At 33.1% G+C, this 19,468-nt stretch overlaps 1 protein-coding gene across 11 annotated transcripts in view; it reads left to right on the plus strand.

The window, feature by feature from the left end:
- Positions 1-19,468, plus strand: part of Gish (casein kinase I gish) — a 51,933-nt gene that overhangs the window by 19,689 nt on the left and 12,776 nt on the right. For 6 of the 11 annotated variants that reach the window (XR_014435059.1, XR_014435060.1, XR_014435061.1 and 3 more), the window contains exons 2-6: positions 14,706-14,746; positions 14,851-14,920; positions 16,133-16,299; positions 16,634-16,868; positions 17,865-18,184. Coding sequence is in view for 5 of the 11 variants with exons in the window: in XM_083078363.1 (XP_082934489.1) it covers positions 14,706-14,746; positions 14,851-14,920; positions 16,133-16,299; positions 16,634-16,868; positions 17,865-18,184 (833 nt within the window). In the remaining 6 variants the exon portion in view is untranslated. Of the gene's footprint in view, positions 1-14,705; positions 14,747-14,850; positions 14,921-16,132; positions 16,300-16,633; positions 16,869-17,864; positions 18,185-18,797; positions 18,968-19,468 lie in introns of all 11 variants that reach the window. The other 5 variants (XR_014435064.1, XM_083078365.1, XM_083078367.1 and 2 more) reach the window with 3 other exon arrangements.

Below are 19,468 nucleotides of genomic sequence, written 5' to 3' on the forward strand. Positions count from 1 at the left end.
TCATGAACATGAACAATTCAACATGGAACACGAGAATGAACAATTCAACATTGAACATGAACACGAACAATTTACCATTGAACAACGAACATGTTCACGAACATGAACAATTTAACATTGAACGTGAACACGAACAATTTAACATTGAACGTGAACATGAACAATTTAACATTGAACATGAACAACTAAACAAGACTACTGTTACACGATAGACGCATTTTTAGTATAACTGCAAGAAGAACCTAGAGGACTTGAATGACTTTCATCAAAATTTTATATAAATTGGGAGAAGAATTTTCTACTCGAGAAATTAAATTTTTTTTCCATCAAAATTTTATTTTCGTGCTGCTATAATTGTTCGTAATTTATAAAGATGATTTTTTTGAAGATACCTTGAGAGGAGAGAGGGGAGAAAACTACGAATTTTAAAAATTAAAACGACAAGAAAAGTTAGCTTTGAAACAAAATATTACAAAATTACGTTGTTCGCATCTTCGATAATGGATAACCTCTTTAATCGCGTCGCAAACGATGGTCATTCTTATCGATCCGCTCTTTCCCCTTTTCCTTATCTTAGAGCGTTCTTTCGCACACCTTGAACGTTCTTTCACGTGTGTTAACCCACGGTTATCGTTACAAGTGATTTAAAAATAATCCTGGTTGCAGCCCTTGGTTTGCGTATCATCGGAAATTGCCGTCGAGTCCTTAAATCAGTGCCAAACTTCCGCGTTAATAAAAATACGGCGTCCTATTTTTGCCGCAGGCATAGTCGTAATCCGTATTATTGGCTTTTCGTATAGTCCAAATTAATTTAATTGAGAACAGTTGTATCTATCACGTATATCGGAAAACTACGTCCAGGGAGACACATACATTCATAATCGAGATTTTTTTATTAAAAGAATCTTGATTGTGTGTGTGAATATATTTGCGGTGATTCTAAATAAAAGATGAATTGTTTAATAAGCTTACAAATTTATTACGTATTTAATTTCAGATCTTTTGTAGCTTGTAAAACACAGTTCAATCTATGTGAAATTTTTTTATTCGCGGAAAACAATTTTTTTCTTTCAATAAATTATAAATGTTATATTTTATATTTAATAAATTATAAATATATTATATTATTATACTTTACCCCTTTTTTACATAATTATGATATATCTGATGTAATGACAATTTTAAAATAATGTTAAGTAATAATAATTAAAACTCATTGTATATTGAAAAAATAATTACAAAGGATAATAACTTTATGCGAGCAAAGGCAGGTTGTTTTATTCTAGAAAATATAATTTATTTAATAAATTTAGATAATTATATATGAATGGGATGCTTCAATACTAAGTTTTTTCAGCTACAAAGTAACATTCATAAATAATAATATGCATGAAAAATATAAGAACACACACTTGGATCTTATGAATTATCCAGATTTAATCGAATAACTCATAAGATCCTAGATAATCGAATAACTTATAAGATTCATATGTGTATATTTTTCATGCATATTATTTTTTTATGAATGTGACTTTATTCATCCTAGTTAATGTCGAAACGTTCCACCTACATTAAAAATATTTTTGATAATTTTCTCTGAGAATTTTCATTTTTTAAAATATAAAACAATCTATCCTTTTGCTCGCATAAGCCTATTATTGTTTGTAATTATTATTTTTTTTAAATAATATTTTTTTATATCGTTACTCGTGCTATCGAAGCATTTAAACGACTATATTCGCGGGCAGTAATTTATATTTTAACATTGCTCGATAGCTTCTGGCATCAACATACGCGTCGAATTGCACGTGTTGTGCGGTTCGACGTTTCGTTCGCAACACCTGCAGCCTTCTTCTCTCTCGCTCGCTCTTGTCGCTCTAATACGTTTTTCCGTTGCTCGCCTTAGTGCCCTCGGGAACCATCGACCGTGTACCTACTTTATGCCATTTCTCTCTCGAAGCTCGAACGCGTTGCCAGTTTGTGGCATTTCACGCGGCGGACAGCTGCCCCTAGTAACGGTCGGAGAGACATACACATCGGCTGTCGAGGGATTCTCAAGGTCCTACGTCGGCCTGCCATGCTTTCGAAATTATCTTGCGCATTTCTCTATTGTGTGATGTCCTATGGTGTAAGAAAAATTTTTTAATCACGCTATAGAGAATTTAATAATTGCATATAATGATGAAAAATAAAATGTAACATTATATTTTGTAACGGTCGTATTTTCGGACGTTTTCTTTGCAGCGCGGATAGATCGCCGGTGCGAGGTTCGTTGGAAAGAAAATACGCGATGTGTTTTAAACGAACGTATTTATTCGAATAGATAAGTGTACAGAGTATGTGTATGCGTGTGTGTGTGTGTGTGTGTGTGTGTGTGTGTGTGTGTGTGCGCGCGCGTGTGCGTGTGTGTGTGTGCGCGCGCGCGCGAGTGGTTAATAATTTCGCTGGCCGATTAATAACGCGACAAATGCAGTTTCGTATTTAATTCCGGTCTTTGATCGCGTACACCTGTTTGTGTTTACGGCGCGCGAGACAGCGCGTGTTTTTGCGGCGCTCTTTCCGCGAGGAATCCCCGCGGTTCTTAGAATCCTCGGGTTCTCGGAATCGACGGTTGCTTTCGCGAGAATTATTATTTCCTCGACGATACGATTTAAAGTCCGCGTTCGGTCTACTATAATCGGTGCGCTTTAATCACAGCGGCGGATGCCGTGATAATTGTATGCGCGTGTTGCGCTTTGACGGTGGCGGCGGAGGCCGCGATATTCGGATGCGCTTATGCGCTCGGTGCGATTGTATATATACGCGGCGGCGGAGGCCGCGACAAACGGATGCGCTTATGCGCTCGGTTACAAAATACGCGGCGGCGGGGGCCGCGATAAACGGATGCGCTTATGCGCTCGGTTATAAAATACGCGGCGGCGGGGGCCGCGATAAACGGATGCGCTTATGCGCTCGGTAACAAAATACGCGGCGGCGGAGACCGCGATAATCAAATGCGCGTATGCGTTCGATGTCAAAGTGCGCGAGATAGGATCGCGTCGCGAAGGATGGTACTCGCGTTGCAGCTGGGTCGAGAACGCTCGACTCGGGGCGGCTCTGAGCTCCACCTTCCGTGATGGCCCAGCTGCGGATTAGGTGGTTTGCACTTGTACTTTGGAATCGAGATCTCTCGGCTAAGACGGAGCGCGCTCCACCTTTCGTCCTCTGTAATGAGTGCTTGGTAGGATTTCTGGATTGCTGCTGAAGCGTACTGCTTAGAGCGAATCAGGAATATGGTCATTAGACGCCGAGATGTGCCCTTTTTATACCGACTAATTGCCCGCGTCGGCGCGCGGCGGTATAACCCCTTCCGAACGGTTTTTCGGAAACGGTACGGTCGGGCCCGTTCGGAGGGGTTCGGGTTGAGCGCCGAACGCGGGTTTTCGCCGGTCGGCGGTTCGGGCCACCTCGGCTCTGATCGGCGGTGTTCGGCCGTTTCGAGCCCTTAACGGCTCTGGGCCGTAATGAGAACGATTAAAAGATGGGCGCACCGCGCCCCTGCCTCTGCCCGGCGGGTGTTCTGCCGGGCGGCAGCTTCCGGCTGATGTTCTGCCGGGAATTAGGAACGATGCATCGGGATGCATCGTTACAATTTTATTTTTTATCATCACACAATTACGCTAAAATAATAATGATACAGTAATATATGAGTAATTATATATTTGAGCAAATATAATTTTATATATAATAATTTCATTAAGCATAAAATTTTATTATTGTATTATAAGTATTATAAAATTTTATTGTAGTTTATTATTAAATTTTATTATAAAATTTTATTACTTTATTATGCGTAAATTTTCTATTTTTAAGTAGGGAGATTCTTAAATTATTCGAAGATATATCTCTAAGAATTTTTCAAAAAGATTCTCGGAAACATTAGAAGAATATTTTCAAAAAATATTTATGTATATAAATTTTTCTAAAAATAAGAATATTTATATATATAAATTCCTCTTTAAATATTTTACAATAGTTATAATGAACAGTGCAATTTTATGATCATTTTATATATACATATATACGGGCTGATTTCACATAAAGTGTTACAAGGTGTTTCCTTCGCAACTTGACATTGTATGAAAAATTTTTCAGACAAATTTATAAGATTATAAAGAAGAAAAAGGAATATTGAATTTTAACTAAGGTCATTTTCATGTGTCAAAATTAAGATTGAATGGCCAAAAATTGAATAGAGATATTTTATATTTTAATTCAAAATAATTTTACATAAACTACGAAATATCTCAAACTGTTCAATTTTTTATCATCTTATCATTAACTTTTTATACCAAATATTGCGAGAATCGATTTATATAAAAAATTAGAATGGTTTTATTTTAAAATAATACATTGACTTTTACATGTGTGTGATCTTTAAAAATGATATTAATTAAAATTCAAAATTATCAACTTTTTTCCTCCCTCAAAACCCTATAAATTTGATCTAAAACATTTTTTATAATGTTAAGTTTTGAAAAACTTCTTGTAACTCTTTATGTAAAACATTCTGTATATAATTTATCGTCTTGTATATAATTTATCCATGCTCGAATTTTTTGAAATTTGCCCAATAATTAAAAAAAAGTTTTTCCAATTTACCGATGAAATATTTATTTTATCTTTCAATAGCTCTTGTTTATTCTCAACTTTATTAACGATATGTCTCTGCGTTTTTACTGTGATTTGCAGAAACATCGTCCAATAATACAATGGCACGTGGCAACAATGTTTTTTACATCAAATTTTTATTAAATTAATAAATTAATAAAATAATTATTAATAATTATTTTATGAAGTTTATTAATTTAATAAACAATAAAACATCTAACATGCAAATATTTTATACAGATTGGAGAGTAGAATAGCTGCGCACATGTGAGACAACGTGACGAAATATATTTCAGAGGAAACAAAAGAGAGAGTAATCAAATAGAAAGTAATTAAGACAAGTATGACATTAGATTTACATAGTATATTATGTACATACATGTATACTCTATGTAAAGCACTTGTCCAACCATTTATTATAGTCGAAAGTTTAAATTAAATACTTTGCCAACAAAAAAAACTTTTATTACTTAAAGAAACTCAAGTTTCTCGCATACTTTTATGAATGATGAATTATTCCCGTAAATTATGCCCGTCTAAATCAATTAAAAAATATCCAATTATACCCAAACTGTTGCACAAATATAAATAATATTATGTTAATTATTAATTATGATTTAATTACATTATTATCATTATAACTTATTAAAATATATTAGTTGTAAGTTAATATTATATTATAAATTAAAATACATATAATAGCCATTATATAAATTAATCAAATATTTCCACTTTAATATTTCGCACATTATAATAAACGGCAATAACTTAACCTAACTTAACTTAATGAAGCGATGCACCTTCGATTTCGATGACTTTCACGGAAGCCATGCTATCTCTTTGATAGCGTACATATGACTTGCGAAACCGCGATATTGATTATCCTGGATAGCGAGTTTTTTTTATTGTTTCATAATAAGTGCAATTTTTCTTTATGCATTACTTTCTGCCACTGCTACAATTATTATTTCAATTCCAATATTTTATGTATATATATATGCAAAAATAATATGCATATAAATACTTGAGGAAAAAAAACAACATATAATGAATTTAAAATTATATCGATTTTGATATATCGTTGTAAACTCGAAAAAACGAATGTTACTTGCACTAAAAATAAAATCAATTGCATTTAACATTGTCAAATATGGATTATTCCAAACTTTTTGAAAACAAATTTTTAAATTTATCTTTTAATTCCTTCATTTTGCAGAGTTTTTATGTGTTACTTTATTTCTGATTATTAAATAATGCTTGAAAAAAAATATATATATATATTTTACTTAAATTTACACATCATTATTTCACTTCAGCGTCTGCTCGCTTATTCGTCGTGCGATATTGATCTTTTCCAAAATTTGCGACGGTAGATATTACCGTAACTAGGAGTCACCAGCCGGATTGTCGTTAATAATAGAATAAACTGTTTCGTGAACCTGATAGGATGGATCATGAAAAACTGAAATTATTTTTTGGAAATGTATACTAAAATCTGTCTTATTATAATTAATTCTTATCTGTCTTATTATAATTAATTCCTATTTGTCTTATTATAATTAATCTTGTTTTAAGTTGAAGACTATAATGATTATGGCCAACGTGTATTTTGAATGAAAACTCATCTTCGTGGATTCGTGCCAGGCGTCAGAATGAAATAGATTAAAGTGCAAGCGTACTTCCAGTGCGTGTCATCTGATCTCGCGCTATAACTATTACCCGATTTGCCTCAAGGTGTATGATTAACTTCGAAGCTTGGCACGGATTCGTTGAAGTAAGTTCTTCGCTATAAGTCTAGTCTAGACTGATCTTTATACCGGACCATCACTGCTCGAATAAATTGTCGCGAATAACAGCTGATCAATAACTTGTTTCAATCGCGATGGTAATATATCAATTACACAGGTCTACAAAAAATGGGGTCATGGGTTATATACTCGAAAAATGGCTTTTTGGGCTACTTTTGAGGTTATGTACAGGACGCACAAAATTTTTTAGCTCTTTTCTTCTAATTGCATCATTTAGTACTACTCTTTCCCTTCAAAATGAGCTGTCGAATGGTCATCTACGATTTTTCCTTGCAAAGTTACGGCCATTTTAAGATGACATGATGAATTCCAAACCCTGCGCCGTTATAGCCCAACAACCTCATGAGCATTCACATTAAACCTGTAAACTTTGAACTATAAACCCGAAAACCTGGACTGAAAACTGTATATATGGGTTTTTGGGGTCGCTGATTACGAATCTGATCTCAGATCGACCCCTAACCTATTATAATAGGTTTAACGGCGCAGGGTTTGGAATTCATCATGTCATCTCAAAATGGCCGTAACTTTGCAAGGAAAAATCGTAGATGACCATTCGACAGCTCATTTTGAAGGGAAAGAGTAGTACTAAATGATGCAATTAGAAGAAAAGAGCTAAAAAATTTTGTGCGTCCTGTACATAACCTCAAAAGTAGCCCAAAAAGCCATTTTTCGAGTATATAACCTCAAATATCTCAAAATCCTGACGTGATGGGCCAATTCTGACCTCGGATTCGAATTCTACGCAGAAAATTACTTCGGAAATGACCCCCAGTTGCCCAACAACAAAACCTTGTAGACCTGTGTTATTAATAAAAAATTAGACAAATATTTGGCAATATTGTACATTTTTTCATTTGAGGAAAAAATGGACAATTACATCCTTCCTCCAATTTTTTCCTCTACCGCTTCGCTCTTCCATCTTGCAACTCTGATAACGAGACGAATTATCCCGTGCGTTGTGCACTTTCTCTCGAGACTACGGATGCTTAGTCGGTAGAAGCGGAGTAGCGAAGGGGTTAATCCTCCCACACGCGTGCACACGTGTCCCCGTGCATGTGTCATAACAGGAATATGGCTGTGCACGCAGGGGGATACACGTGCGTGTGTATATTTCGCGCACCATGGCGCACACTCCCTTCTCATGCCTGTCCGCGACTCAATCCTTTCAACGTTCTCTTTGTCTTTCTCATTGTCTCCGTGTGCTCGTGCGTTAATCGCAGGCTGAGCGAGAGGAAGACGATTGACGAGGATGGATGGAGAAGAGCGAGCAGAAAGAGGATAGGGGATCAGGGTCGGATTTCCCATTAGACGCTGTAGTAATGATTGCTAGAGAGTAGCGTTTATCTTAGCTCTGGAAAAAAGTCTCCTAAAACAACAAACAAAAACTAAAAGACGTAATGAGCAAATAAGAGAGCGCTACAAAAACGATTTAAATTATCGAAGAGATTATACAGGGTTTGTCAAAAGTGTGGAAACCCCTAAATATCTCACAAACGGTGCATTTTAGAAAAAAATGTTTCAGGCAAAAGTTGTTTGGTTTCAAAGGGGCCATAAGACGGTACCATTGGTTTGAACTTAAAGAGTCATTTGAAGGTCACGTGAAGGTCACTTCAATTTTTTTAAACGGAACACCCTATATATTTTTGCACACTCTTGTAGCTTATCTCGAGAGCTTTCCAAAACACTATAATTAAGTACCTTTTTGTTAAGTACTTTTTGAGTTATGAGGCTTGAAATAATTTCTTAATTTTACATAAACCGTAAAATATCTTGTAAAATATTCATTTTTCGACTATCTTACCTTAATACTTTTATGTACAAAATAATGAGAGGAATCAATTGGTGTAAAGAAAACACATAGTTGTTTTTAAGAAAAAATATGGAATTGTTAATTGCAAATTACATATTTTTTCTTCAAAACAACTATGTGTTTTCTTTACACCAATTGATTCCTCTCATTATTTTGTACGTAAAAGTATTAAGGTAAGATAATCGAAAAATGAATATTTTACAAGATATTTTACGGTTTATGTAAAATTAAGAAATTATTTCAAGCCTCATAACTCAAAAAATACTTAACGAAAAGGTACTTAATTATAGTGTTTTGGAAAGCTCTCGAGATAAGCTACAAGAGTGTGCAAAAATATATAGGATGTTCCATTTAAAAAAATTGAAGTTACCTTCACGTGACCTTCAAATGACTCTTCAAGGTCAAACCAATGGTATCGTCTTATGGCCCCTTTGAAACCAAACAACTTTTGCCTGAAACATTTTTTTCTAAAATGCACCGTTTGTGAGATATTTAGGGGTTTCCACACTTTTGACAAACCCTGTATACAAACAAAATATCTTTCAGACTCATCATATCATTTGCTAATAGCAAATTCCTAAGATCATTTGAAGACAATTTCTCCTCAGAAAAAAATGTCGAGGGAAATCATATTTTGCAAATTTTCCATTTTTGCCATCAGATCTTTGCAACTAACCTTAAATTAAAATTTTACTAAAATAAACTCTAACCTAACCTCTAAAATAATTCTAACCTAACCTAACCTGAAATTAACTGAAAAATGTGGATTTAATAATTTTTTAATTCCATAAAAAGGTTATGAAAAATCCTTTTTTTTTTTAATTGCTTATAACTCGAAAATTATTGTTCAAGTGATGTGGTAATCTTGAGACACCCTATGTATATAATGATTTAAAAATTTGAAAAACTTGTGAATTTTTCAAAAAAATTTTCCTAAATTAATCCCAAAACTTTTTTTTAGCTTTCGGAAACTTATTCTTCAAAATTTCTCGTTCATCTGGTAGATCGAAATAAGCCTAGAATCTTAGAAACCCTGACTTTCCTTTTAATTCCATAAAAAGGTTATGAAAAATCCTTTTTTTTTTTTAATTGCTTATAACTCGAAAATTATTGTTCAAGTGATGTGGTAATCTTGAGACACCCTATGTATATAATGATTTAAAAATTTCGAAAACTTGTGAATTTTTCAAAAAAATTTTCTTAAATTAATCTCAAAACTTTTTTTAGCTTTCGGAAACTTATTTTTCAAAATTTCTCGTTCATCTGGCAGAAATAAGTTTAGGATCTTAGAAACCCTGACTTTCCTTTTAATTTCATAAAAAGTTTGTGAAAAAAAATTTTTTTTTAATCGTTTATAACTCGAAAATTATTGCCCAAGTGATGTGATGATCCTGAGACACCCTATGTATATAATGATTTAAAAATTTCGAAAACTTGTGAATTTTTCAAAAAAATTTTCCTAAATTAATCTCAAAACTTTTTTTAGCTTTCGGAAACTTATTCTTCAAAATTTGTCGTTCATCTGGCAGAAATAAGTTTAGGATCTTAGAAACCCAGACTTTCCTTTTAATTTCATAAAAAGTTTGTGAAAAAAAATTTTTTTTTTAATCGTTTATAACTCGAAAATTATTGCCCAAGTGATGTGATGATCCTGAGACACCCTATGTATATAATGATTTAAAAATTTCGAAAACTTGTGAATTTTTCAAAAAAATTTTCCTAAATTAATCTCAAAACTTTTTTTAGCTTTCGGAAACTTATTCTTCAAAATTTGTCGTTCATCTGGCAGATCGAAATAAGCTTAGGATCTTAGAAACCCTGACTTTCCTTTTAATACTTGCCCGGACAGGATATGGCGATTCCGTCTGATCTTGGTCTTCTTTTTTTTGTGCGGTGGGTCTTCGCACTGCTCTTTGTACCTTCGTACGGATTCGCGCGCGTTGTCAGGGTCGATAGTTTTCCACGTTTCTGTGTCGTGGTAATTTTTGCCTCTCTGCGCTCTCGTAGCATCCGTTCGTGGCAGCCGTTCGCACCGGTAAGACTGGTTATATCCGCGATGAGTGGCCGCTCGATAAAGGATCCTCTCCGGTGGCTCTTTACAGGCAGGTTCGATCGATCGTTCCCTTAACGCTCGTTGAGTCAAACACTTCAAATGTGTCGTGCAAAAATGCAATCATTATTTTATGTCATCAATTATGACGTATATTTTATCGATATTGCTATCATTAGCGGCATGCACACGTTTGCCTGTATGAGATTACTTGGAGACTTGGAAGAAAATTATTGATTCAACATTTAAAATAGAAATATAATGCAACGTTGATGAAGAAAATTTTTGAAAAAATTAATAATTGTTAATTCATTAAAACGCATCAATATATTTATGATATCTTGACGACATTATTGTTGATTTCATTTATAGCAAAATTTATGTAGTAATGGAAAAAATTCGCATATTTTTGCTGATTGTGATGAAATTAGAAGAAGAAAAAGAAGATTATATTGTGACAATGGCATATGAAATTAATATGATGAGAGTTGCAACGATATTAATTATGATTTTACATTATTACCACGCATACTATTATATTATTACTATTATCATTGAGACACATCTGTTACAATTATTTCTAAGAATTATTAATGCAGTATTTAAAAATAAAAAAAATATGAGACATTAAAGAATGGCATATGAAATTAATATGATGAGAATTGCAACGATATTAATTATGATTTTAAATTATTACCACGAATACTATTATATTATTACTATTATCATTGAGATATACTGATTCAAATTTTTTCTAAAATTATTAATATATTTTATAATAAAAAAAATATATGAGACGTTAGGAAATGACATATGAAATTAATGTGATGAGAGTTGCAGCGATATTAATTATGATTTTACATTATTAACATGTTATTATTATTATGTTATTATTATTATTATCATTAAGGTACACCGGTTTAAAAAAAAATTGTTTCTAAAAAGTATTAATACAATACATTTAAAAATAAACAAATGTATGAGACATTGGCATATAAAATTAATATGACGAGCAATAATATTAATTATGATCTTACAATATTAGCATGCATGTTATTATTACTATTTTTATTGAGATACATTGGTTTAAATTTTTTTAAAGAATTATTAATAAAATATTTAAAAATAAAAAAAAATATATATATAAGATACTAGGGAATGATATATGAAATTAATATGATGAGTTGCAATGATATTAATTATGATTTTACACTATTAATACGCATATTTATTACTATTATCATTAAATATATTGGTTCAAATTTTTTTCTAAAAATTAATATTTAAATAATATTAATTCAAAAATATTTAAATAAAAAAAGATAAAAAAAATTAACATTTAAATATTATTTCAAAAATTTAATATAATATTTAAATACTTTTAATATAATATTTAAAATTTAAAAATAAAAAAAATATATGAAACGTTAAGGAATGACATATGAAATTAATATGATAAATTGCAAGATATGAGATATTAATTAAGATTTTACATCATTATCATGCATATATTATTACTACCATTCTTATTAATACATCCCAGATCAAATTTGTTCTAAGAAGTATCGAGACAATATTTTTAAGAATTAAAAAAATACATACGAGACATTAATAAAAAGATTGAGGAAGGTGCACTATTATTCAGGGATCAAGCGTTATTGACATTCTCGCGATATCTGTAGTCGACGGTGTCATCGCTGCTATTTCCTGTCGAGGAAGCCGCGGTCGCGGGGTCGGCGGTGCGGCAGCCCTATATATCACAAGGGTGTGGCCGCCTTTATCCGAAATAATCTGACGATGCGCCAACGACAGGACGACAGGAGCGAGATGTGAAGGCCGAGGAAGCCGCGGCGTCGCGCTAATTAGCGCGAAAGATATCGAACCACTAATTGCAGAACGCGCGCTCGAGCGCGCGAGTCATTGACCTTCGCTTCTGGCGAAGAGTTTCGTTCGTTGGATCGTTCGTTCGTTGGATCGTTCGTTCGTGCGTTCGTGCGTTCCGGCCCGCATCCTTTATGTCTCCGCAGGTAGGTGCACATAGCGGCCGCAGGAATGTGCCTTCGTCGAGCGACTAGCGCGAGGGGCCTCGACGAGTGCCTCATTTTTCTTACGCGAACATCGAGCGGAGCGTCAACAACGCGTGATATTATCCTCGCACGTCAGTTTATGGCGTTATTTGGATAAATGATTATTCGCGGATGCGGTTACGAAGGAAAAGCTATTACGCGTTCGCTCATATTTATTAAAAGATGATCACATGTGTGTATGTGTGTCACACGCTAATTTTTATTTTCAGGAATGACATTTTCGATTCTTGCAGGTAAATTGCAAGATTGGAAAAGAAGGGGAAAATTCTAAAAATTATATTATTATAGAAAACAAGATTCGTGCAACTCTGTCATCTTTATTTCACATTTTTTTATATTTTTACTATATCTTTATATTTCGATTTTATTATTCTAGTCTTTGAATAATATTATGTACAGCAATTCTGCAACACGTTATTTTTTCGATACTTGTATTCTTATTTGTGAAATGAGAGGAATGACATTTTCGATTCTTGCAGGTAAATTGCAAGATTGGAAAATTTCAACTAGAGAAAAACCCCAGAAATTATATTATTATAAAATAAAAATAAATTTCGTGCGATATAGATCTCTGTCATCTTTACTTCAGATTTTTTTATATTTTCTTATTTTTACTATATCTTTATATTTCAATTTTATTATTCCAGTCTTTGAATAATATTGTACACAGCAATTCTACAACACGTTATTTTTTCGGTACTTGTATCCTTATTTGTGAAATGAGAAAGTGCACACGCGTTGCATTTATTAGATTCGCAACAAATCGCGATGAAGCCTTTGCAGACAAAATTGAACTCTGGCAAAATTGAATTTTGCGCCTTAGGTTTTTGCGGCTTCTGTAATATCCAGCGAAACTGGTTGCTCCGTCAACTCTCCATAAGTCACGTGTAATTATGAGACATATATTTGTGCATATATTTATAGCGTGTGTTGACAAAATTACATTTAGTGTTAAATATTGGACATGATTTGTCATAAATATTCAGAAACTCTTTCAAAATATTCAAAATTTCCTGTAATAAAGAGAGTGGAAAATTTTCCATACTTTTATTTCTTTGTTATTTTTATCGTTACTGGACTAAAAAAACAGAGAGATATATTATATCATATCTGTCCGTTTTTATTAATATTTAAAATGCCTTATTCAGATTTATGATTTTTAAGCAGTTTTAGCGACAGTTAACTTGACATAAAAATATCATTTTATCTATTCTTATATAAAATGTAAGATAGTACTATAATATTGAACTTATGACATTATATCTTTCTGTACTTTCCAGAAAAGAATACTTTGTTATCACTATATCAATATAATTATATCATATATTTATACTTGTTAGAATGTTAACGAAAAAAGTTATATTTAATCAGAATTTATAAATGTATTATTTATTATTATTTACAATTTATAAATTTATAAGTGCTGATCAAATAGAAATTTTTCCGAGTCTTTAAAATTTTAAAATATATAAATATCGATATGTTAACAATTTTCAAGATTCTTTTCTCTCTGGAAGATACAGAAAAATATCATAAATCCAATATATATTATAAACAACACATCTTACATTTTATAGAATATAAGAATCTTTGCGTTAAATTAATTAAATTTATAATATTAAATTGTCGCTTTAAAACTGCTAAAAAATCACAAATACACACGTATTATTTTCCAGAGAGAAGATAACGAATTATTAATTGTTAATTGAAGATAATAAATTGTTAATTGTTAATTGATTTTAAATTGTTAACGTATCGATATATTTTAGGACTTGAAGAGGAGGAGAAAGCTTTGATATAAATGTTGTGCAGTAATCTCGCCATCAATATTTTATCGCATTTCGATATCGAAGCAATGCATATGATCGGATTAATTATTTTTATTTCACGCGATTATATTAAATGGGACATGCCCGGATAAGTTTGCACAAGCGTTTAATGACCAACGACCATAATTCAACGGTGTGCCGCAGCAATCTAATTTTCTCACGTTGACTGCAATCAGTACCAAGCGCGGGCCATCGCACGACATTTAATTATCGCGCAATCATATTGTCATCGAGGCACAATATCCATGAAACATCACGTGGCTCGTGTGCAATGGCACGACGTGCCATTGTACGCGAATTCGAATCAGTTTTTTGAGGAAAGAGCGTTACGCCCAGAGTTTTTTTGCCACACGCAACGACCCGACATTGCCCATCAAAATTCCTCAGCATTGTATCCTTGTGCGGTATTTTTATTTTTTTTCACGCCAACACATTCTCACACTTACCCATTTTTCTTTCTCTTTCCAGGGAAGAACCTGTACAATAATGAGCACGTAGCAATTAAAATGGTGAGTGAAAGCCACAGATATTTTATGTAATTGCAACATTCTTGGTAAAAAAAAAAAAGACTTGATGAATTTCCGCTAACGGGCCCTTCGTTTTGCTGCTGCAGGAACCAATGAAGTCAAAGGCACCACAGCTACATTTAGAATATAGGTTTTACAAATTATTAGGTACACATGGTGAGTGTCACTTTTATGTTATTACGCTACTTGAATATATGACGAGATTAAAGAAATCGGACGAGAGGATCTATAAATATATTAAAGCAAGATTTGAAACCATATCCAAATATCAAATTAAGAGAAACTAAAATTATATGCATATATATACGTATTTTTTAAAGATATTTATAGAGAAGTGGTAGATTATTAATTCTACGACGCGCGCAAGATAAATCGATAACTGCCTCGGTACTTTGATGCCATTAACTTTTTAATTGATTGAAAGATGATTCGAAAAAAAATAATCTTGTTGATAATTTATTGCAACGATTTAAGTCAGCAAAATCTTATACAGGGTGTCAGGGTAATCTCTTCCCAAAAAAGCTCTTGTAGCTTACTTCGAGAGCTTTTCAAAACACTATAATAAAATTTATTTTTTATATTATTTTTTCATCGAATACTCTTCGAGTTATGAGGCTTGAAATAATTTCTTAATTTTTACATAAACCATAAAATATCTAGTAAAATATTCATTTTTCGATTATCTTACCTTAATACTTTTATGTACAAAATAATGCGAGAGATCAATTGGTGTAAAGAAAACACAATTGTTTCGAAAAAAAATATGTAATTGTTAATTGCCGGCTCAATCTTCTATTTGATTTATTATAATTTAATGTGAATTATTGATAATAATTATATATTTTTTGTTACGCTCGTACATCGGCGCTTAGTTTTTAGCCTTCTGCAATTCGTTTTTGATCGATATTTTTTGAACCTTTTCTTAACTTGTTTTTATTTATAATTTTACAATTTTAATGAACGATATTTCTCGTCGATTTAATGTTATTTTCAGTTATTTTCAGTTTATTTATTTTCTCTTTAATTTATGAAATAGATATTCGAATTATCTGTCTAAATAATTATTACACATCTCAATTTTAAGATATAACATTATATTAAATTCAAACTTTGTAAACTAGTTGATAAAATATCACCTTTTACATCAATGCAAAAATATGGGTTCAGCCTGTATATTCACGAGGATGAATTAATCTTGCAAATATCCTCGAGCATGTACATGCTTTTGTTAACGAGATCTTTCGCCGTCGCAGAATTGCAAATACAGTTTTGCTCGTTTTGTGTTTCGTTGCGTGTTGCGTCCATCAGTATAATATTGTGTTTATTGGGGGCGATCTGGGGTGTGATCCACTTTTGTGATCGGTATAGTTCATAACACACATATAGAGGGTATACCGGAGGTGTACTACTTCGGCCCGTGCGGGAAGTACAACGCCCTGGTGATGGAGCTGCTCGGACCGAGCCTCGAGGACCTTTTCGATCTCTGCGGGAGGAGGTTCACCCTCAAGACCGTTCTCAACATTGCCACACAACTCGTAAGTCGCATTACTATAACACTTTAGGCCGGCAAAACTGACCGTCAAACGCCGCACTTCGAAAGTCGACCTCAAACACGTCAGATGGTTCAACGAGTCCCGCAAACTTTAATCGTCTGCCATTTCTCTTCAAATTTTCTTTTGCTCACATGGAAACTGTTTGAGGGGTTTGTTTGAAATCTTACGATGTTTATGAATTATTTAATAAAAATGTTTGAGAAAAGAAATAAAATTACAAATTGTTGTAGTGATAAATTGCATCGGGTAGATGATCTCTGGTCTCGTTGGTGAAACAGATTGGCTTTCATGTACAAGTAATTGTTATTTTTTTCAGCTCCATAGGATAGAATACGTTCATAGTCGGCATTTGATATACCGCGACATCAAGCCGGAAAATTTTCTGATAGGACGATCCACTACCAAGCGGGAAAAGATCATTCACATAATCGATTTTGGACTAGCCAAAGAGTACATAGACCTGGAGACGAACAAGCATATACCGTATCGGGAACACAAGAGTCTCACCGGCACGGCGCGTTACATGAGCATTAACACGCATCTTGGCAAAGGTAACGGACGTTTACTTTTGTTTCTTCGTGTATGTGTGTGTATATCTGCGTATGCGGTGCATGACAAATCGCCACACGCTAAACCATCACTACGCGTGGTGGCTCGCGAGAAAGTGCGGCGAGTGCTAGAACTGTTACATTCTCAGTAGATATCATGCTCGGGCATAAATTAATGCTAAAATGTGTTTACTTCCTGGAAAAAAATCTAAAAAACTTGAAATTCTTAAAGATTTTTTTATCTAGAAAAATTAAGTTTTTATGGAATTTTATCGGGATTCGAGGAATTTTCCAAAAAATTCTCTCTGATAATTTTGCAAACAGTCAGAATTAGGTGTTTAAAATATATATATATATATATATATATATATATATATATATATATATCTTTGTTTATATATTAAATATCATAGCAAAATATTAATATACTTTTCATTGTAATTTAAAAAAATAATATAATGTAAAATTAATATAAAATATGCAAATGAAAAATGTTTATTTTATAAAAGCCATTCAGTTCTTTTCAGTACACTTTCAAATGTAACATTTGAAATTTAAATTTTATTTTATTTCCCCTTCATATATATAAAAATACATAAAATAAAAAAAATATTTTATAAAGTTTTAACTAAAAATTCTCTAATTTTACCTGAAATTTTAAATAAAAGGATTCAAAAGATCAGAGAATTCTTTTTTTCAAAATTTGAATAAACTCTCTTAGTGTGATCGACATAAATTTCTTGTAAATTAGTCATTTAAATTTTAATAAATTTGTTTTTAAAGAGAGAATTATATAAAACCTATAGCAAAAACCCATTAGCAAAAATTTAATTAAACTACTTTAAGTTAATCACACATGTAATATAACATTTTTACAAATTCCAAAAGACTCTCTAGAATTTATTTTCTGATTTATAACGCGGGACACATGTCACGCATACTGAAATTGTTCATAGTCGAAAAATATATAACGTTTCGCGATGCAATTATGACGAACAGAGCAAAGCAGAAGAGACGACCTGGAGGCGCTGGGTCACATGTTCATGTACTTCCTGCGCGGCAGCTTACCATGGCAAGGATTGAAGGCCGATACGCTGAAGGAGCGTTACCAGAAGATCGGCGACACGAAACGAGCGACGCCAATCGAGGTGCTCTGCGACGGTCATCCCGAGGAAATGGCCACGTATCTTCGCTACGTACGCAGGCTGGACTTTTTCGAAACGCCGGATTACGAGTACTTGAGGAAGCTCTTCCACGACCTGTACGAGAGACGCGGTTTCGTTAATGACGGCGAATTCGACTGGACCGGCAAGACGATGGTACGTGTCGACTGATCCCAATCTTCACCCTTTTCACGCGAGATCAATGTTGTACAAAGAACTTCGGCGAATGTCACGTTTGCACATCGCTTTTATTTTGTACGCTGGAAAAATAGTGACGTTAATGAATGCATGTTAACTTGTTACGTCAGGGAGGGATAATAGTCGCAGCCCCAATAACAGACCACGAATCGATAACTGTGATCTTGTGGCGCGTTATCGATCATATTTTCCTCTTAATAAAAAAAAATGAAAATTTTATCATATTTACGTCATATTTGTTTGTGTGATTAATCTTACGTAATTGCAAAATCTCATTAAAATATTAATTTAATCTTTGAAACAAATATCACATATACACATTTTTATCTTTTGTGATATCATTAATACAATATTTTCGAGAACTTTTATAATAGTCCTTTTTCTTATTCAATCAATGTTTCTTTCTGCAAATTATTTTTTAACTTCTGATTGAAATTCTACAAATTTTTTATTGGCTCGTTTCCTTGTTGATTATATAATTGTTATTTTTCTAAATTGAAATTGACGATTTATCGGAGAAAACTCCGATAATCCCAATTGGGTAAGTGACTCGTCCCGAATGTTCCGACAGACCCGCGATAAAGAGCAACACACTACCGGCGAGCAGTTTCACATCTGATTCTTAACGTTTGCATGCTGCCCTCCCCCTCAATGTACTATCTCTAGCCATACAACTTTGAACAACTGAGAGCATTGCGGATGGCGGCCCCCTCGCACATTGGTAGAACCAAATCTGATAAGGTTGGTGATGGCTTGATTAACGTCTCTCGCCAAATAATTGCAACCCTAAATAATACAGCTTCAATATTTCCATATGTTGCAATACAATCGCTTATTTGCAATCGCTTATATGTTGCAATATAATATCATTCTATTTTATACATATATTTTATATATTTTTTATTTTTATATTTTCTTATATATATTTTACATTTATTTTATTCATATACAGGGTGTCTCAGACTTAACGAATCAGCCGTTAATGGTAGATTTCTGAGATCATTTGGGAACGAAAATCTTAATACCAAAATGTTGAGGAAGATGTAGTTTCGGCGCTACAAAAGAGTAAAGATTACCAATCAACGCGTTACGTTCTCCTATGCTCAGGGACATAGCGCATCAAGGGGCCCGCGTACAACGCGATAATATCGATATCGATAGAGGGATGAATATAAAATAAAAAATAGGATTCTACAGCGCGATTGTGTTTTCCATGCGACAGTAGTCAGTAGTTTGGACATT

Source organism: Camponotus vicinus, unplaced genomic scaffold (genome assembly GCF_025532165.1).
Source record: "Camponotus vicinus isolate PSW18456_S1 unplaced genomic scaffold, iyCamVici1.0 SCAF_1, whole genome shotgun sequence".
Lineage (NCBI taxonomy): Eukaryota > Metazoa > Arthropoda > Insecta > Hymenoptera > Formicidae > Camponotus > Camponotus vicinus.